Source organism: Alternaria atra (genome assembly GCF_907166805.1).
Source record: "Alternaria atra isolate CS162 genome assembly, contig: 37, whole genome shotgun sequence".
NCBI classification, from domain to species: Eukaryota; Fungi; Ascomycota; class Dothideomycetes; order Pleosporales; family Pleosporaceae; genus Alternaria; species Alternaria atra.
In genome coordinates, this window is record NW_025091336.1 from 978,118 (window position 1) to 1,001,526 (window position 23,409).

General features: G+C 52.3%; 8 protein-coding genes across 8 annotated transcripts; 5 read left to right on the forward strand and 3 right to left on the reverse strand.

Annotated features, from left to right (window-relative positions):
- Nucleotides 1-1,249: 1,249 nt before the first annotated feature.
- Nucleotides 1,250-3,140, reverse strand: ALTATR162_LOCUS12048 (uncharacterized protein; the record flags this gene model as incomplete). The annotated part of the gene is made up of 2 exons (XM_043319693.1): nucleotides 1,250-2,984; nucleotides 3,055-3,140. The coding sequence occupies 2 exons, from the start codon at nucleotides 3,138-3,140 to the stop codon at nucleotides 1,250-1,252; spliced, it is 1,821 nt and encodes a 606-aa protein (XP_043175628.1).
- A 435-nt stretch (nucleotides 3,141-3,575) lies between these two features.
- Nucleotides 3,576-6,203, forward strand: ALTATR162_LOCUS12049 (uncharacterized protein; the record flags this gene model as incomplete). The annotated part of the gene is made up of 1 exon (XM_043319694.1): nucleotides 3,576-6,203. One exon carries the CDS (start codon nucleotides 3,576-3,578, stop codon nucleotides 6,201-6,203), a length of 2,628 nt encoding a protein of 875 aa, XP_043175629.1.
- Nucleotides 6,204-6,603: 400 nt separating this feature from the next.
- On the reverse strand, nucleotides 6,604-9,186 carry ALTATR162_LOCUS12050 (uncharacterized protein; the record flags this gene model as incomplete). Its single annotated transcript, XM_043319695.1, has 1 exon — nucleotides 6,604-9,186. One exon carries the CDS (start codon nucleotides 9,184-9,186, stop codon nucleotides 6,604-6,606), a length of 2,583 nt encoding a protein of 860 aa, XP_043175630.1.
- Nucleotides 9,187-9,564: 378 nt separating this feature from the next.
- On the reverse strand, nucleotides 9,565-11,250 carry ALTATR162_LOCUS12051 (uncharacterized protein; the record flags this gene model as incomplete). The annotated part of the gene is made up of 3 exons (XM_043319696.1): nucleotides 9,565-9,662; nucleotides 9,712-11,054; nucleotides 11,105-11,250. The coding sequence occupies 3 exons, from the start codon at nucleotides 11,248-11,250 to the stop codon at nucleotides 9,565-9,567; spliced, it is 1,587 nt and encodes a 528-aa protein (XP_043175631.1).
- Nucleotides 11,251-13,117: 1,867 nt separating this feature from the next.
- ALTATR162_LOCUS12052 (uncharacterized protein) lies at nucleotides 13,118-13,549 on the forward strand (the record flags this gene model as incomplete). Its single annotated transcript, XM_043319697.1, has 1 exon — nucleotides 13,118-13,549. The coding sequence occupies one exon, from the start codon at nucleotides 13,118-13,120 to the stop codon at nucleotides 13,547-13,549; it is 432 nt and encodes a 143-aa protein (XP_043175632.1).
- Nucleotides 13,550-14,297: 748 nt separating this feature from the next.
- On the forward strand, nucleotides 14,298-15,357 carry ALTATR162_LOCUS12053 (uncharacterized protein; the record flags this gene model as incomplete). The annotated part of the gene is made up of 2 exons (XM_043319698.1): nucleotides 14,298-14,629; nucleotides 14,691-15,357. The coding sequence occupies 2 exons, from the start codon at nucleotides 14,298-14,300 to the stop codon at nucleotides 15,355-15,357; spliced, it is 999 nt and encodes a 332-aa protein (XP_043175633.1).
- A 1,029-nt stretch (nucleotides 15,358-16,386) lies between these two features.
- Nucleotides 16,387-17,553, forward strand: ALTATR162_LOCUS12054 (uncharacterized protein; the record flags this gene model as incomplete). Its single annotated transcript, XM_043319699.1, has 4 exons — nucleotides 16,387-16,402; nucleotides 16,455-16,842; nucleotides 16,999-17,444; nucleotides 17,504-17,553. 4 exons carry the CDS (start codon nucleotides 16,387-16,389, stop codon nucleotides 17,551-17,553), a joined length of 900 nt encoding a protein of 299 aa, XP_043175634.1.
- Nucleotides 17,554-18,743: 1,190 nt separating this feature from the next.
- On the forward strand, nucleotides 18,744-20,495 carry ALTATR162_LOCUS12055 (uncharacterized protein; the record flags this gene model as incomplete). The annotated part of the gene is made up of 1 exon (XM_043319700.1): nucleotides 18,744-20,495. The coding sequence occupies one exon, from the start codon at nucleotides 18,744-18,746 to the stop codon at nucleotides 20,493-20,495; it is 1,752 nt and encodes a 583-aa protein (XP_043175635.1).
- Nucleotides 20,496-23,409: the final 2,914 nt, after the last annotated feature.

Here is a 23,409-nt window from a genome sequence, read left to right on the forward strand (position 1 = left end):
TATGGAAGGAACACTTAGTGATAGGCACGCCAGATCTGAAACAATCGGAGGCCCAACTGGATATCAGGCAGCACCAAACATACGAACATATAGCCAGTTTGGTCTCCACGGTTGACAGATATTTCGGTTCTCCCCTACATCACTTTGGCGGCGATGAAGTGGCATATGTTTGGCAAACTGGAGATGACAACAATTTGTTTGAGACATTTCTGCACTGGCTCAAAAGCATTCAACCAAACAAATCGCTGATTTTATGGAACGATCCCCTCACCGACGAGGGGAAACGTATAGACATATCGAAAGATTGGATTATACAAACCTGGCATAACGGTGTCACTCAAGAACTGCTCAACAGGGGTCACCGGGTTATTGTCTCTGAATCGGATGCATTCTACATTGGAAATTCAGACCACGACAAAATATCTTCCTTTGTATTCCCGGATCATTCCAACGTCCTGGGGTTTGAAGTTGTCTGGTTTACTTCGGAGGGGGATGATCCATATGACTTCCGCCAAAGCTGGGTAATGGAACCAATAAAAGCTGCGTCACAAATTCGGAGAGATCGGAAAAAGAATGAGGCTTGATTCTAGGAGCTCACCGGTCTACAGCCTGACCTGCAACAATGATACTGTAGTATGGCCGCTCAATACACCTTGTTTAGCATTGTGACGGCCAGGTATTCGGATTCCCCCTCGAACAAACTTGCAAACCTAACCGTCTTTTATGCATTCTCGTGTCTGGGAAAACGAACGTCTTGGAAAAGGTCATGAGATATATTCAGTCTGGAGAGCTTTTCCGGAAGTGTAAACTTCAGTTGCTTACGCTACGCTGCTGATACCAGTTCGAGTACTGTTCCAGCTCAAGAGCGGTTTGGGTAAAACATGCGTAGCCGAGAGTTGGATGTTTTCTGGACGCCCCGGGAAAAGGATGTTAACGTGGAATATGGAGAGGACCAAGGTCAAGGCAAGTATACAATCACGAATGCTCAGATCGCGCATGTTGATTTGATGAGAGGCGTGTTGTGGAAGAAGAGAAACACTTCGAGGGACGAAAGACCGACTTATATACACATCAAGAAGATGTGATGACTCACATTGACATCAGATTGCACGTATGCATCAGCATGAATTCAAAATCCCAAATCAAGATTCATGTCATACTAGCTGATCAGCTCAACTCAAATGAGCATACCATCTCACACATCCACCGCATTTAATTACCTATACTATTGACCCCACATACCTGCCTCTCACGTCTCCGCCGCCGCCACACCACTCTCCTCGACCTTCCTCTTCTTTTTCCCATGATGCCCCCTAGCCTCCACTCTACCTTCAACCGGCAGCACCCTCGTAGCCGTAAATAGGTACCCCTCCGCACCCCCTTTACTCGTCATCATAGGATGCGTCCTTCCCGGGAGAACCTGCCACTGTCTCGCTCTCGCCGTCTGCAGCGACGGCGCAAGCAGCAACGTAGGGTTAAGCGGGAAGTCATCTTCCTCGCTACCACCCTCCGTCGTACTCCCATTCGTGTCGACAACCTCCTCAACCTTGTGTTTCCTGCCATTAGCTTGGGGTGTCGTCGTCAGTGGGGGACCGAATTCCCGTGCTATGTATGCCGCACGTCGTTCTTTCGAGTAGAGATCGCACAACTCGACTAGCGGCTCGACGTTGGGGTTGTATACAACGACCCTGCCTCCGCCCCGGACGAGAGGTACGAGTTCTTTTAGTACGGTCTTTGCGTCCATGGCGGTTGCTACGACTAGGCCGTCGAAGCCGCCCCGTCGGGTTTCGTCTACAACGCTCTTTACGCGCTCCCACCGTCTGCGCTTCTTGTAGTATGTACCCCGTTTTGTTGATTTCATCGTTGCGAGGACTTCTTCGGAGATTACTTCAGGTTCATCGTATGTGGGATCGTCTTCTGGGTGGAGTAACGCGAGCCAGGATATGGATTTCAAGTGTTTGTAAAGCGGGTGGGAAGGGGCAGGGGCGCCGTAGTCGTAGCCGAAGTATTTTAGGTAGGAGAGGTTGGGTTGGTTGTTTGGGTGAAGGACGGTGAGGGTATTGGTTTGCGCGGACATCTGGGGAACGTGTGGTCGTGGGGGCTTTCGCGGTCTCGCGGGAGGATCTGAGGGAGCGGCTGTTGTTGGGTCCGATGTGGTTGTATCGGCGTCGGGCATGGCAGTGTCTAGGTCTTGAGGTTCTGGGGCGGAGAGCGGTGCGGCTGTGTCGTTCATCTGGGTATCATCTGTGTCTGAGGAGTCATCGCCTTCTTCCTCCGGGTAGAGGATGCCCATCTTCTCTGCAAGTGCTGCTGTGACAAGACCTCCTGTATCGTCTACCACGAGCCATCGCCCTCCCCCTACCTGGCTGACTCCGTCCTCTCCCAGAAGAACCTGGTTTGTCGCGCCAGAGTGTATGTTTGCCCAGCTGTTGATCAAGCCCAGTAGATCTTCCCTCAGCTCCATGATCTTGTATGCCTCCTTTTCCAGTACATACTCGGTAAGCAGACCAACATCCATGGGCAGCGCCGTGAATCGCTTCATGTACTTCTTCGACTTGCGCAGTGTGTATTTGGCAAGCGAAAAGCTCGTCTTTTCGTCAATCGCATTGTGGGACGCCATGATCTTCGCGATGATCTCCTTGCCCGAGCCCGCGCCCGCCTTCTTCAGCTCTTCAATCTCAGCCATGGATAGCGCCTGCCTTGAAGCATCGTCGACGGTCAAGCGGTTATTGCGCATTATCACCTGGCCATCTTCACCCACAATGTCGAAACCCGTAGCACCGTCGGCATTCTCGTCGCTTGTTTCGGCAGCGGGCGCATGGTCTTCGCCTAGAGCTTCGGCATGGAGTTCAGAAGCAGGTACGACGCGCAGCTCTGTCTTGGATTTGCCATCATCTTTGTCGAGTAATTCGTAAGTGAGGTAGTACGGTCGGCCGAGGAGGAGGTTTGAGTTGAAGGTACCAAATTTACCGAGGTTGATGTTACTGTGGAGGTATTAGGAAGGCGTTTTCATATGTGTATACATGGAGGGCTCACTCCAGCTATGCGACGTACGTATTCGGTGTGATCTCGACTATCTTGAAGAGGCCCGAGGGCAGTCGCAACGCGACGTGCGTGTTGGGGCGGATGTAAGAATGCATGGCGAACTCGATCACGGCGCTGTGAAACTTCACTATTCCATGTGCGACGATAGCGCCGTGTATTGTTATAGGTTCCTAGAGATTATAGTTCCAAGGTTGTCGCAAATCGCAAAGGTAAGTTGAGCTAGTGAATTTGTTGCAAGGAATAATTCCGAGGCGCACCGCCAACCCTCAGCACAGCCACCGCCCCAGCCACAAAGCAGTCGTACGTCATCGCCATCTCGACTTCCGCATATCCACCTGGGCAACATTCAAGCCGCGTGTGCTACTCGGGTCCAATACGACGCTTACATTGACCTACTTTGCTTCTTTCGCCCAAGTACTGCTTCCCTATCGGTTTCCTTTTAACCACCTCCCCCACAACTTCGCGCCGCGCCGACCACCGCGACAGCTTGACCTCATCATACAGCAACCTTTGGGCCAGCATCACCAAACATGGTGCTTCGAAAGTCCAACGACCCCGACGACGTCGTGCCAGCGCCACTGTCCAAAGCGGTTCCCCCGTACCCCACGACGCCTTCTGACGAGCATCCGCCCCCGTTTCCCGTATCTCCAGACATCGCCGTCGACCCGCCCAGCACGAGCAAGTCGCCAGCCTTCAATATCAAGACGCCAGAAGAGACCCGATTGCCTGATGATAAATATAATAGCGACTCAGACTTTAGCGAGGACGAGTGGAATCAGTCCGATGACGACTTTGAAGATGTCAACCACAACGACGTGCCTGCTGCACTGAAGCCTGCCAGAGGGAAGATGCCACCTGTACCTACAACCACACACAACAGCGACGGCCTTCCCAATGCTCTGCGACCCGGGCCACCAGCAGGGATACCCATCAAGCGATCGCAGGAAAACATCTCATCTATGCCTACTGGCGCCAGTGCGGCATCCTACGGTGCTGCCAGCACTGTGTCTGAGCAGTCAAACGGATCAATTCCATTGAAGACCAACAACCCATACCTGAAGATGCAGACAACTGGACAAAGCAGCTGGGATGGAGAGAGCAGTCAGGCTATTTGGGGCGATGCGCCGAGCCAGGCCCAAAAGTACGATGCGCCTGTAGAGCTTCCAGCGTTTCAGACGCCAAGTACTCCCTCTCACGAGATGAAGAACCTTGGATTGGAGGACCATGCTCCGCCTGTGAAGTCGGTCCCAGCAGAAGTGCCACCTGCCATTGCGGTGAACTCACCTACTCCTCGGTCAGAACACCCAGAGGCTTCATTCGATACAAACCCATGGGAGCCCGTCTCACACGATGGCCGTGCTGAAAATGGACCCTGGACGGCACCCCCAAGCGATGAAGTTATCCCTAAGACAAGCCCCAATACTGCACCTGCACCCATCATCCCGGATAATTCGCATACTTTAGAGCAGACATCTCCTCCACCCCACTACACGCCGGACGAGACGCCGCCCGTCTCCGAAGAACATCCACCTGCTCTGCCACCAAGAAGGTCACATGAGGAAATGGCACCCGACATGCCTCCTAGACCCATTGATACGGGTGCAGGCTCCTCAATTGCGCCTGGCCCGGAATCGCCGAACACGAGGATGGACAGGCAGAGGAAGGAACACTACCAAATCAAGCACATTCGATGGCTCGACCACAACATTGAGGACATGCGGGTTTCGCCTATCTTAACACAAAACCTCAACGGGCCTTGTCCTTTGCTGGCCCTGGTCAACGCACTGGTCCTTTCAACCCCTGCCAGGCTCGATACTGCTTTGGTCGAGACACTACGCACACGCGAGACAGTCAGCCTGGGATTGCTGCTCGATGCTGTGTTCGACGAGTTGATGTCTGGCCGACGAGGCGACGCTGCGCAAGCCCTGCCTGACGTGAGCGAGCTGTACAAGTTCCTCCTGGCTCTTCACACAGGTCTCAATGTCAACCCCATGTTCGTCCCTGACTCAAACATCCCGAGTGACCACGCTACGCTTACGAATCGAGCTGGAGCTTTCGAAAACACCCAAGATATGAAGCTCTACCGCACTTTCAATATCCCGTTGATGCACGGATGGCTACCGGAGGCTGGAACTGATGCCTATGTTGCATTCAATCGCGTAGCGCCATCTTATGAAACCTCACAGTTTGTTCAGTTCCAGGAAGAGGAGCTGAATGCAAAGCTAAGCTCCGGCGAGTCTCTGAACGAAGACGAGCAACAGATGTTTACGGATATTCATGCCATCAAGGAGTTCCAGATGCGATGGCCAACACAGCTGACTGAACATGGTTTGAAGGTCATTCGTGATAACCTTCAGCCTGGTCAAGTCGCTATCCTATTCCGAAACGACCACTTCTCCACTCTCTGCAAGAACCCCCGCAACGGCGAACTCGTCACCCTCGTCACAGATCAGGGCTACTCAACTCACGATGAGATCGTCTGGGAGTCTCTCACTGATGTCAATGGTCAGGGCAGTCAGCTCTTCTCCGGCGACTTCCGCTCCGTGGATAACAGCAACACCTCGGTAATGCCACAAGAACAACAGCACGATATCGACAATGGCCAAGGCTGGACAACCGTCCCATCCCGTCGTGGCAACCAACAATCCGGTATCACAGCACAGGATGCCGAGCCTACTGACCTCAGCAGAGCCGAGCAAGAAGATCATGATCTTGCCCTCGCCCTGCAGTTACAAGAAGAAGAAGACGACCGTCAACGTCGCGAGACTGAACAACGAAATCGTAATAACCAAGCGCCACCCCAACCACCAAGGACTGGACAGGCGCAAACAGGCGCACCAGTGATTCCTCCGCGGAGGAACAACATCACAGGTCACCGTCCAGCAGGCGAACCCGCTCCTCCTCCTCTATACGAAGAAGCTGTGCAGACTCCTCAATACAATCCGCCGGCAGGTCATCCAGCCAACCCTCAAGCTCCTATCCCTGGCCAGGGTAGTGCGTATCAGACTACGAGTGGGGGGCTACCTCCGCCTCCTGGTTCTGGTGGGAGAAGACATGGAAGGCCGGGGGGTAGCTTTGGTGGAGGGAGGAGACCGAGTCATGGGCAGGGACAAGGCCAAGGGCAGGGAGAGGATAGGGATAAGTGCGTTGTCATGTAGAGTAGAGCATTGTCACTTCGTATCTGGTGGGAGACTGGAAGATTGGGGGGTTGGGAACGTTTGCGATGAATGTTTTCGCTGACGTGTTTGTTAGGAGTGAGGTGGATGTGCCGTGTGCTTGGTGTACGGTCAGTTAATTGTGTGTTGTGAGTTCAGATTAGATGGGGACGGAACGTGGGCTTGGAACTGGCGTTTGGAGGAGTACGGATATACCCGTTTTCTTTGCCTTTACCGTTTAATGGTTGACGGGGATTTGATATGTTGTGTAGACACCGTATCATTAATTCACACACTTACTTCCCTATATCGATGTCTCACGTGCTTTACTCTTTTTGAGAATACATGTCTCATACGGTTTCTCCTCTCAATCACTTCATAATGCAAAACCACACTACGATACCTATCCCACGTCCCTTCCTGAGCCACGCTCGCGCTCTGTCTCTGTCCCCCTATCTAGTCCTAGCTGTCTTAGCCTCTCCCTCCCTTCCATCGCTCTGAGCTCTTCACCCCATTCTTCCTCCTTCTCCTTTTCATTCATTTTACTCATCGATAGCGCATGCAGGTGCTGATTACTCCGCACAGCTTCTTCCAACAAAACTGCTTTCTTCGCACCGCGCTGAAGGGTCGAGGAAACCGAGGGGGACGAAAGCGTGACCAAAGGAAAGACAGGTCTCGAAGCTTGCCTTTCATACGACGTAGATGCGTATCTATTGTAGCTGGGTGCTGGGAGGAGGATGGGTGTAGGTGGTACGCTAGAACATTCAGGGAGTGGTGCGGGAAGAGGACGTGGCGGGCGACGAGGGGGCGATAATCGCAGTGCAGTCAACGAAGACAGTCTTATGGCAGGATGTGTCGGTGAGGATGAGGAGCGGCGGGGTTGTCTTGCCCAATCCATGCACTCTGGTGTCAGCGTCGTTATATCCCCGTCTTCGGCACCGCCTTGGTAGTGTTCCGCTTCGTTGTCGGTGGCATAGTCGACAGTGCCGGAATGCATATCCCCTTCGATACCGGCAGCAGTGCTACAACGCCAACTCGCTGTGCTACTTCCAGTCCCACCTCTGCTCCTCAGTCGTTTCACTTTGTTTTGATCCTCATTCTCGCTCTCACCCTGCCCACCTCCCCTCAAAGCAGGATGCACGCACCCGTTAATCACCAGACCATCCCCCTGGCGGCCGCCACCTTCCTCATCCACCACTTTTTGTGAAACAGAAGGATCTCGTCGACGACTTCCTCCACCGGCTAATCGTACCTCGGCTCTCTTTCTCTCCATCTTCTTCAGTTCATCGGCCCAAGAACTCAGATCCTGTATGCTGGGGCCCCGGCGCCTAGTACCGCGTTCTTGCGGGCTTAGCAGCGACTCTCTAAACGTGTCGATGCCGGTCGTATTAATGCTGAAACTAGAGTTGAAGTTACGGCGGGTCCTGGCGAGGTTGGAGGTGGTGGAGATGGCTGTGGCTGTGGCTGTGACTGTGGCATTGCTGCGGCGGATACTGTGGATCGTGGATGGTTGCCTGCGTTCGTAGGAGTCCAGGTAGGAGTCATGATGCGTATGCGAACCCGATGATGGGACGGCGGTGGAAAGGCTGGATAACGTCAAGGTTCTATTCCGAAGCGGTAAGGTATTGTGACCGAAACTCGAGTCATAAGTCGGTTTGATAGGACCGCTGGCTGAGCGATGGGTAACGACGATATCAGATTCGTTACTGCTGCGAGTCGACGAGCTTTTGAGTAATGACAAGTCGAGCGTCGAGCCGCTCGACCTCAGCGAACCTTTTTGCTCACCGCCGCCCAGACTCCTGATGAAATTCCCATACTCGTACCCCTCGTCATCACTATCTTCGCCGCCTGCGTCCACATGTCTTTCAAGCACGAGCTGTGCGTCGTTGACTACCCGGACAGCCCACGCTAATCTAACACCTCCTTCCCTCACCACAACCTCCCGCCCCTTCCTTCTTTCCCGATTCATCCTGAGTAAATCCCTCTGCGCCTCTAATATAGTGGTCATCTCCCCAGTCTTCTCATCGTATTGTAGCCAAGCGTCTACGTCTTCCAATTGGCTTAGGCTGGGGATGCTATACTGCTTCGCACCCACTGCTTCTTCGTCGGCGTAGTTTTCAATCTTGGCTGGGAAGAGGGGATCGATGTAGCTTGAAAGCGACTCGGGGAGTTTGTAACTCGACAACGTGAGTTCAGCGGCGAGCAAGGTATCCCGAGGCCGCACCATAGACGGGTGTATGACGTCGTTTTCGGTGGTGAAGGAGCGGCGAAGGGCGTGACGGCTTGCGCAGAGTTGGAGAGCCATTTTATTTACATCACCTCGAACTTCCTCGTAGGTAGTTTTGGCGGCGAGGTCTGTGGGTGTATGGAAAGTGTACAAGTCATACGGCATGGCGGCGGCGGTGGGTGTTGTTGGGGTGGGTATACCGGCTAGAGATGATGCCTTCGGTGAGAGAGAGGCCCAGAAACCACCTTCTGCGAAAGCATTCTTCACCGGTCCTGTTGTGGTGGAGAGGGGAGTCGCAGGACCAGCGGAGACGACATCCCAGCGCGGGCGCGGTATGCTGGGCGATGCAGTCTCGATGCGAGGAAGGTGGGCTGGACGAAGTGGATGTGCGCCCGTGGGTGCGGTGAGCGACGAGGAGCTATAGAGTAGTAGATGGCGTCCTCCAGGCGTAAGAATCGAGTGTATAGGTTTAGGAGGCGGATGCCACCCCAGTACCATCATGCCGTGCTCCTGCCTGGCCCTCCATATCCGCTTCAGAACCTCCTGCCACTTGGCCTCGGAGAAGAATTCTTTGTTCCAGTATTCGACTTCCTCCCAGAACTTGGGAATTTGCTCCTTTGACAGGCCTTTGAGTCCCGCGGCTTCGTGTTGACGAATTTGCTTGCCAGTGGTCGGCAAGATAGCACTGTCAGATTTAGTGGTGACTCGGTCTGGCATATTGAAGTTATCGCATTGCTGTCGTGGTCGAGGAGGGTTCATCGCGAGTTGTGTCGGGAGTGGTGTAGGCGATGGAGGTTGAGATCTGGCGAGGAGATTTAGAGTCATATGCGCTTTGAAGACATAAACATCAGTGTCTTGAAGGGGAAGTGACGGTGATTTGGAATTGAAGGCGCGCTGCAATTGGTGTATGTTGCGCGGCGCAATAGTCACGCGCTACGACTACGAGCAAACGCGCAGCTCGAGGTGAAATACACTCGGTGAACGGAGACAACACAAGACATGACGCAGTCAGCATATTCGGCGGAGACGAGAAATGGAGGAAATGACGCGGTGAATCTGGAATGGACGTGTAAATATATAATTGACCTGGAGATTTTGTCTAGGTGGTATCCAACTCCGCAAATGCGAACGCGACATCTAGTCTAAGAAGGTAAAAAGATTCGTATGTACAACATTGAGAGCGCGATCGGCTTCGCGCTCCTCAATGACACAGGAGATGTTGATCTCACTCGCACCTAGAAGAAGTTAGTGATCAAATAATGCAATTTAGACAACCTTACGTACCCTGCGAGATCATCTCGATATTGATGTTATTCTGGCCCAAGACGCTGAAGAATCTACCAGAGATACCAATCATGTTCTTCAGCTGCTTACCCACCAAGCTCACAATAGCCATGTCGGGCACAATGTCAATAGTTCCGAGCTGACCGAGATCGTTGACGGCGCCCTGGAGGTCCTTACTCTGAATCTTGTACTCGTCCTCGCCCCCACCACTAAGAAGGGCGGATTCGGAGTGCAGAGCCATGGACACATGGACCTCGGAGGAAGAGATGAGGTCGACGGAAAGGTGCCATCGGTCGAGGATGCTGAAGATGTTCATCAAGAAACCGTGGGCACGCGTGCGCTTGTTGCTGTGCACGTTGAGCACGACAATGTTGTGCTTGATGGTGACGGCAGTGGGGCGCTTGGGGCCTTCGAGTTGGGTGAGCAGGCTCGCGGAACGAGTGCGGAAGAGCTTCCCATCTTTCAGAGGCGCACGGCCGTCAATGTCCTTCAAATTGTCCGGGAAGATGACGGTACCCGCATTGCGAGGGTTCATGACGTTCTTGATGCGAATCGGGATGCGAGCGCGGATGACCTGCGCCATGGTGAAGGGGTGAATGACCTCGGATCCGTAAAAGGTCAACTCAGCAGCCTCGGAGGGCGTGACAGTGGGAAGCAGAGCGGCGGTGGGAACCTTACGGGGGTCCGCCGTGAAGATACCATCCACCTCCTTCCAGACCTGGAGTTCCTTTGCCTGGATACCAACAGCTACCAGGGCAGCACAAAGGTCCGTGTATCCACGCCCAATGGAATTCAGCAGTCCACCAGGCACATTGCCAAAGAAGCCTGTGATAACAGGAACCTTGTCACCACATGCTGCCACCTCTTTGCCCAGGTCCTCGGCCAAATCCTTGTAGAACTTGTCATTCAGCCCACCCTTGACAGGCGCATTGAACTTGACAACGTCGCTGAGGTCAACAAACTGCGCAGGCGTGCCGCGATCGTTCAAAATAGCGGCCATGTAGCGACAGCTCAGCTTCTCGCCCTTGCTGATGATCTTGTCCTCTGCGCGGTTCGTAACCTCCTCCAAGTGTTGCGCCGACTCCAAAATCTTGACCAGGCTCTCGCACTCGGCATTGACTTCGTCGGTGTAGGAAGCCAGGATTTCCGGGCTCTTCAAGACATCTTTTCCGGCCTGGATGTGGTCGGTACGGATGGCCTCGACGATCTCGTCATAACCACGGTGGTTGGGTTGTTCGGCAGCGCGAGCGGCGCGAAGCAGGCGGTTGGTGGTTCCCTCGAGCTTCGTGTTGCTGCTGCGTGCGGAGCAGACTATAGCGGCGCGGTTCGTCTCAAGACCGGCTCTGTGTCTTGTTAGCGCTTCCCGTCCAGAGTGAATCGTAATGCGCCGTACTTGACGATGCCCGCTATGTTCTCCGCGAACTTGCCGACACTTGTACCCCCGAACTTGAGGACTACCCAGCCTCCAGGTAGGTGCTTCTCTTCCGTGTGAGCTATCCGCTCCGACTCGTGTGTGTTTCCGTTTGTGAATGCAGACATAGTTACGAGTGAATTGGTGGCTTCTCCAATGCAATTGGTGATTTATGGTATCCTACTCGTTGGTGTGTTGTAGAGAAACAGATGTAAACTGTTATCTATGACAGATGACGTGTGGAGAGTGTGAAGTATGGAGTTGTGGAGAGTGAGGGAATTCTCAATGTCTTTTAGTGGGGCCTGAGTCAGAATGCTCATGTTTCCGCCCGCAATCGGCTGCAGGTGCTGCCAACGCCACGCCAGCGAACCACGACAACCAAACCTCCAACACACAACTCCGGCAGAAACAAAACTCAACGGAACGGGTCGGCGCATGCATGTATCCTTTGGTAGCCAATGATGCTTCTTCCATTCGACTACTGCGCCTTTGTCCACACTCTTCGCAGCCTACGCCTCGACATGACCTTCTCTGGCGCCTTTGACGCCTAACAGCTTTTATCGCATTCGGCGCGTTAACAAATTGCCGTCGTCCGCGTCCGACTAAGTGCCGGCAGTCGCAAATTCGGGCCATCGGCTATTCGTCCATCGCCTGGCATCTCTATCTTGTGCACCAGCTGTGCAACGCTCCAGTAACCATACTATTATCTAGCCGTCTCTAGTCGAGACCGAATTGACGTGGGAGTGACCATGTTCATGTACCGGGAATAGGCGCCAGGGACGCGAACACTCATCATCGAGCAGCGGTGCGAATTGTGCCATGCCCATGAAATCCTCGCACCTCGCCAATACTCAATACTGATACATAGATGTGCAGGTGATTTGGAGCAAGCACAAGATAACACTCCCTGCTAGATGAGTTTGTAAACACTACTAGACGTTAACTGAGGAAGAGAGCATAGCCATGTCCACCCACCAGCATCAACTTGCGGCTGCTACCCGGTCCTTGTATGTCAAGAGGTAGGCCATTATAATGACAAGCTCGACATCTCAACATCCTAGCAACTTGGATTCTTGCGGCGCCAAACAGCAGCCGATGCTTTTATCGACGTTTGTTTTGTAACCTACCGCAGCAAGCCACCACAACATCCAGTGGAACACCAATACACTCTACCTACCTATCAAATTTTATGCTCCTGGATACCTGCCGTCATTTCCACTGGGGTTGAACTAAGCTGAACGCAAGGCTGTGTGACCAAAATGCGGCACAGCTCCAAGCACAGTTCAAAACAACAACACACCCCTCAGGTCACACAGAGCTCTGCTTCATGCGCATATACGGCGCAATCGCCTCTACAAATCAGATGTTATTCATCGAACCACCTTGCAGGAGATGCTAATGCAATGTGTTGGGGGTTGGCAGTGTCGGTGGCGGACGCAGGGCATGGCCACCGGCGCGTTGTGATCCAAGTACCCAGTAGGTAGCACTCCTCATCTGATGTGCTATACCCAACTTGCATATCTCGCTCTCAACTCCTTGCTCTGTCACATTTGGCAACTGTCCGTCATGGCGGGTATCGCAGATGCTGGGCTCACAATAAAAACAGTGTCCTCAGGGGGTTTCTTTCCAACGACAGATGCTAATCACCCATGGGCACCATTCCCAACATCTTTCACGTATGCATCCACTTGTACCGACCACTGGAAGCAGTGGGTGCGTATGTACGTCGACGGTCCTCCCAATTTGACGAATTCCATTTCCGACTCCTGTCACCCTGGCGGTCAAGCCATCAACAGTCCAGGCACATGTCTCGACAACTACCGTGTAATTGATCTGTCTGAGTTCAGGACCCCAGGATGGACGTCAGGTGGTCTACGCGCATGGCGTGCCGTTTGTCGTAGAAATTAAGTCTGCATGTCCAGCTATCACGAGGCTACCTCCGATGAAGACGTGGGCTGGAACTGATTTACTCTCACTGACTAGAACGATAGTGATATGATACCAACGGGCGATGTTGGGGAGAACCTTTGCTTTTCCGACTTTAGCACACCCCTCACCGCGTATAATCCAACACGGTCTCCCGTTACCACCACCTATAATGATGGCGATGTTAAGACATATTACTCCCTCGACCAGTACGCTACAGACAACACTAACCTCTTTAGTAGCGGAACTATAGCGGACACTCCAATGATTGTCTACTGGCAAGAATCCGACCTCTCAAACTTCGATGCCAAGTACGCGGCGACAATAGCCGATAAATTCGATATCAACTTTACGCCAACAGCCGCCGCGGGCGTGACAGCTGAAACAGCAACACCGCCAAATCGAAGCCAAGTCGCATCTGCGACATCGGATTCTGATCAAGGTGCTGAAAGGTCGGGTTCTCAGCTTGATAGTGGAGCGAAACCGGGTATAGGCGTGTGAGTAGCGATTGGGGCGATCCTATTGGGTATCACTGGGTTTTCGCTGTACAAGAGGAGATTGAGGAAGAAGTCATCGAAACCTGACTGGAATTCTGCAATGTAGAATAAACAACCTGAACTTGCGCAGAGGCAGGCGGCGTGAACGGGAGAGTAATTTAAGAAACGCATGCGCTTGACCGATAGGCGGTCAGTCGGGGACATTATCGAAGCTCGGGATCCTAAATGGTAATGGTAAGGGATGGATCAAACCGGTACCACGACTAGGGGGGAGGTTAGGGTTAGGCAATCTGAACTGTGCCGCAGACTGCGCCCCAGCAATCTACAAAGAGTGATGAAGGAAGACAAAGAGAATCCAGCTTTGGTGTCTTTACCCTGGATGGGTGGATAGGGGAGGCGAAGTGGAGGAGGAGGAAAGGGTGGTGGAAGTCTTGCTCGCTGTGCTATTGACATTGTCTGTCGGCTCCCTCATCACGGCTCAGCGGCCAAGGACCAGCATGTCTCACAATGTCTACCCTTTGCGCACATACGGCACAGTCGTCCTTACAAATCCGGTTCTCGTAGGCAACATTAACTTTATCCAATGTCAACTGCTAATGTCGGTGATAGTTTTAGAGCAAGCCACAACCGACGCGTCGTGTTGGAACACCTGAGTCTGACAGGTAGTACTCGCCATCTTGGACATTGTCTCCTAAATCACACCACCCGCTCCTAATCTCATTCTTTCCCACCTCCGTCTCTAACTGCTCACCATGGCAAATGTTCAAAATGTTTTCAACAAAATTTTGACAGTCGACCCAGGTGGTTACTTCCCAACAGGAGAACCATATGGACCACTCACAACATCATTCACGTTCGCACCACGATGTACCGACAACTGGAGAGTTGACGACGACGATTTCATGTACCCACACTCTCTCACGCTCTTTATCCCGATTTCCTGTATGCCATCTGGCGGTAGTCTCGTTCACAGCCCAGGCACATGCCTCAGTGGATACACCATGGTCGATCTGTTTGAGTTTAGGATGGGCCCACGTTGGACGACAGGCCGTGTTCGCGCATGGGGTGCCGATTGTTGCAAAAGGTACGTCGTAACCCTTGACTATGACGGGAGGCGCTATACCCTAGCTGACTTGCAATGGTAGTGGCTTTACTGAATCGGATGAAATGTGCGTGTCCACCTTTAGCACCCCCGTCACTGGATACTATGCAAGAGGAGTGCTCTACACCGAAACGTTAGGGTTATTTGCCGGTGGCGCGGTGACTACATATCCTATCTACGACCTGAACTATAGAGGCAACTCCACTGTAATCAGCAGCGGGTTTATGCTCATGAACCAAATGCGCGCGTACTGGCAAGAGTCTGATCTCCCAAAGTTCGATCGCGATTATGCGTCGTCACTAGCCGAGGTGTTGCTCCCCAGCAACACTTTCACGCCTACGGCAACAGCCACGGCCACGGACATCACAAGCGAAACAGCATCTCCCCCAGGTCGCAGCCAGCTCACGTCAGCGACGTCGTTGGCGGAACCAGAATCAACCCGTGAGCAAAGTGCCGGTTCCTCCAACTCAGGCCTCAGTATTGGCGTCAAAGCAGGCATAAGCGTGGGAGCAGGCATCGGGGCGATACTACTGTTTCTCGTTGGATTCATACTTTACAAGAGACGTCTTCAGAGGAAGGCGAAACTCGACCAGGAAGCCGTTAAGCAGAATGATCAGCCTGAGTTCGTTCCTGTGAAGGAGAAGGAGAAGGAGACATATACACTCCCTTCCAGCTCAGCTCGATGGTCAGACTTTTTGGCCAATCAATAAGCATTGCGAGCTTCCTACAAGAGGGGATGAAACTTTTTAAACTAGGCCTCGATGACTTCACGTATCTTAATGTAAGGGCATAGCAAGGCGCAGAAAGGCCTTTTGCAAGGGAAATAGCAGATAATATATGGGAAGATAAGGCAATTTTCACTGGCAGGGGACCAGGAGTGTGTTCATGTTTGGACTGGACTAGACTGAACGGGGGAATGGAAATGGAGAAGAAGGAATCGATATAAATCTGCGCGGGCATAATCACGAGAGAAGGATTACGACGTTTTTCGGTCGACTTAGTGGCGATACATAGGGTATGGCTTGGGAAATTGACTCGGGACTGGAATGTGAGGATAACGAGACGAAGGTATGTTTACTCACACCGCGCATCGTCATTGTGATGTATTCTTAGAGTCAAGACTGCCTTGATACCCCATCACCACATACCACGCTTTGGTACGTTACTTATCGCAATAATATTATCGGATAAAGTTATTACATGTTGCAACTAGGCCTGATTTACGCCTGACTAGATGTCTGACATCGAAGCAACAGAAGCCCGCCAGCAACGTCACAAACAGCAATAAACCATGCTCGCAGCCACATGAAACTCTGTATGGCGTAATATAGGTAGCATGCATGCAGTTCCCGCAGCCGTTTAGTGTGCTGATCTCCCGTCGCAGCACGCGCGCATGTTCTGATTGGCTATTACATCGCTACATCTCATTTCTTTCTTTCTAATGTGGTGAGCGATATGCTGCAACGCACTCTCAAAGGCTCATTGTCGTTGTGTTAAAGTGCTTACCCTGATCACTATTCTGTACAATCGTCTACGTCATCACACGCAAAGACTAAGCCGTTTTAGGCACACTACGAAACGCTTCTGAAGCCGAAACAACATGGCGTGCAAGTTCACGATACGTAGCTTCAAATAATTGCAGTTGCATCGCATTCGATCATTTCATCTCAATCAAAGTCCAAAGTTCAAATTTCATAGAGCAGAGCTGCTTGATTTGTTGTTTGTAGCTGCCGCCCACCATGAACTACATCTCAAGTACACGAATCCAAACCACTCATACAATCATGCGACCCTAACACTCCAACAGACCTCGTCAACTCGGACGGCATAATCAATCCTCTCATCGACAATGGATACCTCCCGCATGCTGCGATCCGCCTAGGGATCCGGCGCCAACTAGCCGACCGTCTCTCCTCCATCGCTACGACATCGCTCGAAGCAGGCTATGAGTCCAAGATGAAATATGTCGAGCTGCTGAGAGAAAGACCCATCGCCATTGAAACAGCCAAAGCAAATGATCAGCATTACGAGGTGGGGACGCAGGTGTTGAAGGGTATGTTGGGCCCGCGGATGAAGTATTCGGCTTGTTTGTATGAGAAGGGTGGGGAGACGCTGGGTGAGGCTGAGATCAGGATGATGGAGTTGTATGTTAAGAGAGCTGGGCTGAAGGACGGGATGACGGTGTTGGATCTAGGGTGAGTTTCCTTCTACTTCTTCTTTTGGTTCGTGATTCTAGTGTCTTTTGCATGGGTATTCGGGGTCATGAGCATGTCACGTGCTCTTTCTACCCACCTTCTACTTACCCAAGTCTACTACAAGACGTAAAAGGCGGACCTGCTGACGCATGCTAGTTGCGGCTGGGGCTCCCTCTCCCTCTACCTCGCCGAGGTCTTCCCCAACAGCTCCATAACCGGCTTCTCCAACTCGCGCACCCAAAAACTGCACATCGACTCGGTCGCCACGCAAAAGGGCTTCAAGAACCTTCGCATCGTGACGGGCGACGTCGTGGATTATGAATTCGAAGCTGTGAAATACGACCGTGTCCTCTCCATTGAGCTCTTCGAACATATGAAGAACTACTCTCTACTCATGGCAAAGGTCAGCCGGGCGTTGAAACCTGGTGGAAAGCTGTTTGTGCATATCTTTGCGCACAAAGATACGCCGTATGATTTCGAAGGTGGATGGATGACGGAGCATTTCTTCACCGGAGGCACGATGCCTAGTGCAGATCTTCTTTTGTTCTTCCAAGATGATTTGAAGATCAAGAGGCAGTGGTGGGTTAGTGGTATGCATTATAGTAAGACGTGTGAGGATTGGTTGACGACCATGTTGGGGAACAAGGAGAGTATTTGGAAGGGGTTGGTGGAGACGTATGGAGAGGAGGGAGCGACGACTTGGTGGAATAGGTGGCAGGTGTTTTATTTGGCTTGTAGTGAGTTGTTTAGGTGGGATGGAGGGGATACGTGGGGGGTTAGTCATTATTTGTTTGAGAAGCCTGAGTAGGGTGAGGCGGATGAGGATGGGATAGCAGAGAGTGACTGAGGACATGACGCTGTGGAATATGTGCAGGCTGAATAATATCTAATCTCCCTCTCAAGACATGTCGCACCGCTTCCTCACTGATATCCACATAGTTTCGTGCAATGTGATGATGTTATAACGTTATCAAAGACCACGACATCCAACATTGTTGGGTTTTGCAGCAGGCGCAGTTTCGGTAGAAGATACAGATCGCATGCAGTTGTTCTCGAGTTTCTAATTTCTTGGCGCTGTCTGCGTGAGATATCGCAGCCATCGATTTGGGCCGGTCTCCTACGTTCCTTGGTATGTACATCCGCGATGAATAATGCTGACCCTCGATTGCATTTAGAACCTCCCAAGCTCCTCCGTCGGCTCATCAAGAGCTCAGTGATCCCATGGGTGCTTCCAGCCCAGAAGAGCTGGTCCGTCCTTCTTCGCGCGGTACATCAACTGCCATTGTTAGCACTATGCCTTCCTACATGTATCAAGACCACATACGAAGAACCACATGGAAGCACCGAGGCCGGTAGCCATGAATCGGTATAGCGGTCGGACCGGGTGGATGTGGATGGGGTGGTTTGGCATCTGCGCATATTTGGGCGGACCCATGCGGGCTCGTGTGGGTTGCATGATGTTTGTGGAGCCTAAAGAGTAGTCAGTTTAAAGAGGTGACATTGACATCCAGCGGCGTATCGTACCTGCAAGCTGTCTCGTGCAATAGCCTGTTGACGTCTTTCGGGAATGAGGTGTGGTTAAGGTCGATCGGAGGCTACGCTAGCGTTACGGTGCCAAGGCTATGGCATCGACCGCGGATCGCGTTCTTTGCTCCTTCACCTACGACATTAACAACGTCAATCATCATGTCTGCGCAATAGCTTCTGCTTTCCGACACCCCATCCATGGCAGCGCACGCCATTGCGACCACACACCCCTCGCTGTATCGCTCCACAAGACTCGACACATAGCGCGATTCGCGACTCTCCTGCGCACAAGTGCTCCGCGGACCACTTAGCAGCGACAACGAAGCGTAAAGGCGAATCCTCCGTCACGAACCCCAGCCAACACCACCGCCAACATGGCCAACCCTGCAGGCGCAACGCCTTCGCTTGCCTTGCAGCGGCGATTCAAGGGATGCAGCAAAATCGGCGACTACGAAATGATGAAGAAACTCGGAGAGGGTACTTTTGGTGAAGTCCACATGGCGCGACAAAAGGCTACCGGCAGCATCTTTGCGCTGAAGAAGATTTTGATGCACAACGAGAAGGACGGCTTCCCTATCACAGCGCTGCGAGAAATCAAGCTGCTGAAGATGTTGTCGCACGAAAATGTCCTAAAGTTGGAAGAGATGGCTGTGGAGCGCCCAAAAGCCGAGGGCAGGAAACGCGCCATCTTGTACATGGTCACGCCCTACATGGATCACGATCTTTCAGGTCTCCTCGACAACCCCGAAGTCCGGTTTCAAGAAGCGCAGATCAAGTGCTACATGCTGCAGCTGTTCAAGGGCCTGCGATACCTCCACGATAACCACATCTTACATCGAGATATGAAGGCCGCCAACCTTCTCATCAACAACCGTGGACGGCTACAAATAGCAGATTTTGGTCTTGCGCGACACTACGACGAAGCGGTACCACAGCGAGGCAGGGGTAACGGCGAAGCCAAGCGCGAGTACACTACACTGGTCGTAACTAGATGGTATCGACCCCCAGAGCTTCTTCTGCAGCTCAGGAAGTACACGCCTGCTATCGACATGTGGGGTGCAGGCTGCGTCTTTGGCGAGATGTTCAAACGCAAGCCCATCCTGGCAGGCCAAAGTGACATCCACCAAGCGCAGATCATCTTCGAGCTCGTCGGCTCGCCAAACGACACAAGCATGCCCGGCTGGCACGAACTCCCCGGCGCCGACCCCATCCGCTCCTTCGCGCCCAGCACCGGCAACATCGCCCAGCGCTTCCGCGAACTCTCCCCCATCGGCCTCTCGCTCATAAAAGACCTCATGCGCCTCGACTGGCGGAAACGAATCAACGCCATCGACGCCATCGACCACCCCTACTTCCGCGAGCAACCACTCCCTATGCGCGAGGAAGACATCCCCCATTTCGCCGACTCCCACGAACTAGACCGGCGCAACGCCCGAGGACAAAAACAAGCACTGCCTCCCGCACCCCAAGGTGGCACCGTAGGCGGTGGACCAAATGGCGAGTGGGTAGGCCAGGGTCCACCACCCCAATCCTGGCAGCAGAACGGCGACAGAAGATACAACGGGGGTCCCCAAGACCGAGGTCCACCAGGCGTCGATAACAGAGGCCAAAGAGGAGGCTATGACCGCCGAAACTATGAACATCGTCCTCCTCCACCTCCACCAGGTGACCGCAGGCCAAACTGGGGTAACAGCGCGGAAAGAGGACATAACGGACTTCCCGCTCCCCCCGCTGATGGCAGACACCCCTTACCACCCGTCCCCCGGTACGGACCCGATGGCGCAGATCGCAGAAGAGGACCACCCCCGACTGCCGGCGGCGACACTTATATCCCTAGTTATGGTGCCGAGGGACCCCGTCGCTCCCGCGAACCTGACGAGAGGAACACAAGACGTGGCAGCCGTGACTCGGGGAACTCGAGAGAAGGCGGAGGACATACAGCGGATGACCGCTCAGATCGTAATCGCGCGTATAGGGATCGTCCTGATAGGAATGACAACAGGGGCTTTGCAAGGGAGAGGAGAGATGGACGGACGAGGAGTAGAAGTCCGGATCGTCGGGACCAAGGCAGGAGGGATAATAGGGATAATAGGGACAGGGACGCGGATATTTACCGTAGAAGATAGGTCTGCTACGGCTGTACAAACCCTCGCTCGCACGACTTTCACCACGGCATTGGGCGTTGTCAAGGCAGCTACTTCGAAATGACATTTGATCACGAGAGAGGTCACTGGCTGCTGAGGAACCGTTTGCAGAGGCTGCACACTTTGGGGTTGAGGGCATTTTATTACGACCCAGTGGTTTATGGCACAGACGGCGTTTTTGTTATTCATGGCGATTATTGGGGGGTACCTGTTAGCTATACTCGCATTTTACCGGCGTCGGTCGTTTTGGAGATGGAGCTTGTAAGCAGGGGTGTATTGATACCGGTACGGCGATGAAGAAGTAGTATACCTGATGGGCATTGTCAGCGCAATAGAAGTAGGTAGGGCGTCAGTGTAGTTGGTAGAATAGGAAAGATTATTCACAGTTATCTCGATGTCTCTTTTTCCGTTGATGATGTAGGGGACGGTTATGGTCTGTGGTTAAGTGACATCTTTGGGAGTAAGTAGTGGATGGAAGCTTCCTCACCCATGGACTAGGTTCATCATTTTCCCCATATTATCTAACCGGTATGATTATGGTTTGCTATTCCCAGCGTTCTCTCTCTCAAGGTAAGTCAATTGACATATTTATGTATGGCTTGTTGCAATTGATAGCAAAAGCAAAATAGGCAACACGTATCTATTTGGATCGTGGTTCTCTTATCGTTAGATCGACAACACTTAGAAGCAAGATGGATGCACCATAATATTTATCGCACAGGCGGATGTATGCATAAGATCATATGCTCCTACGAACTGACAGATAGATATACAGTAGAAGACGACAGATGAACGCGTCCTTCCTCCCATTTCTGGCCTGTGATTGCAGAACATATATGTCGCAACTCTGTTTAACGTGATGTCGACAACATGCTTTCGAGCAAATCGTGATTGGGCGATTGAGGATGTAGGCGTAGCGAGCAAGGCTTGGCGGCTTCTGTCTCATGGTGTACCCCGCAGACGGGTTCTTATCTCTTTCTTTCTTATCTCCGAGTCGCTATCTCGTTCGTCTTTGAATGCTAGAACTGTGGCGCAGTCGTTGTGGTGGTTAATTCCTAATCTGCCACTTCCAGCCTCCACTTCCTGGTCCATCCATCTCAATCCAGGCGCAAATGCACATATTCACTTGCTGGAAGTCTTCCTACCTATAATCTCTATTCAACAGTTGCGGATCCTTCCAAAACATCCTGGAATTCCCAGCTCTGTCAGACCATAACCCTTGCGGGACCTTGACGATGCCCCGGTGTCCTGAATGCAGCAAAGCTGTGGTCCCGAAGATACGTCCGGCCCCAGTGTGGAGCGATGAACGAATTAGTACATGGTCCTCAGGGCCTGAACTGATCAGGCTTGCTGAAACTGGTTGCGATTTGTGCTCCTTCATCCGGAAACATATAGAGAAGGTTTCTGAGGCGAATGCTCGGCGTTTCCAGCACAAGACCACGATTGTACTTCGAGATTGCCACAGCAGGATTGTCCTTGATGAAATCTCTGTCATATTCTTAAACATTGACCAGTTCCACTATCGACACGATTTCAGGATGAACCCTATCCCTAACAGTACGCAGTTTTCCATCCACGGGGCTCATTATAACCCAGTATTGCGCGCCTGCGAACTTCTGGGAGATTGTATGCACGGCGATAACGATATGCATGGTGCCTGTAAGCCAGAGATGATGGATCTATCAGCCAAGGCGAATTCACTTCCGCGCCGTCTGCTCGACCTTTCTCATGATCACGAAGTTCTTACGTTTGACGTGCAGACATGGATTGCCACGGCTCGTGCAACAGTGGAGGAGCTCTCCAATTACTGTACCTTGAGCTATCGCTGGGGTAACAAGCCACCGAACTGCATGCTGAAGACACAATTGACTGGGAAACGGGTTAAATATTCCGCCAATATGCCACAAACCTTCAAAGATGCCATTGTCGTTGCACGTGGATTGAAAATACACTTCCTCTAGATCGACGCGCTGTGTATCGTTCAACCTAGTGCGCACGGTAACTTTACCGACTGGAATGAAGAAGGACCACGTATGTGGCTTGTTTACCAAAATGCAATTTGCACTATCGCTGCTACTTGCTCCGACGATCCTGATAACGAGTTTCTGTGGAAAGTTGGGTTTGACTACAATGCACCGTGTAGCATTCCCAAAGAGACAAAAGACGGAACATGTTTATTCTTTTGTTCACAAAGCTCTACATTCCACAACTCTGTCGTCGCTTCCAGCTTGAACAGACGCGGCTGGGTTGCACAAGAGCGCCTACTCTCACGAAGGATACTACACTTCACTGAGGAGGGAGTTTTATGGGAGTGCCAAGGAAATGATGCGGGTGGCAATAGTCCCCTATGTAACAATAGTTTCCCGTATAACAATAGTTTCCCGTATAACAATAGTTTCCTGTATAACGAAACTACCATGTATCGTCCACTTGGGAATGAGATGGGATCGCAACATGCCTCTCATCTGACCTCCAAGAGATGGCTAAGTTTCATCGAATTCTATTCAGTGTTGCAGTTTACGCAGCCAACGGACCGTTTGATTGCGCTGTCGTCAATTGCGAAGTCAGTACCAGTCGAACATTTCGGGGATACATACTTCGCGGGCATATGGAAGAAACAACTTCTGAAATGTCTCACGTGGCATTCTGAAGATCCGTGCCCTGTCATATCGAGAGCATCGTGCCTTGCTATTGCGCCGTCGTGGAGCTGGGCTTCGGTTCACGGCCGGATCAAGTATGGCACCTCTACTTCCATTGACCCGAAGCAAATCTGGAAGGAGTTAGAAGAACCGTCGGAAATCTGGGTGGAGTTAGAAGACGTGTTGGTGTCCCCGACTCAGGCCAGTAACCCGTATGTGAACTTGGAGGAGGGTTCTCCGAAGCTTCTTGCTCGACT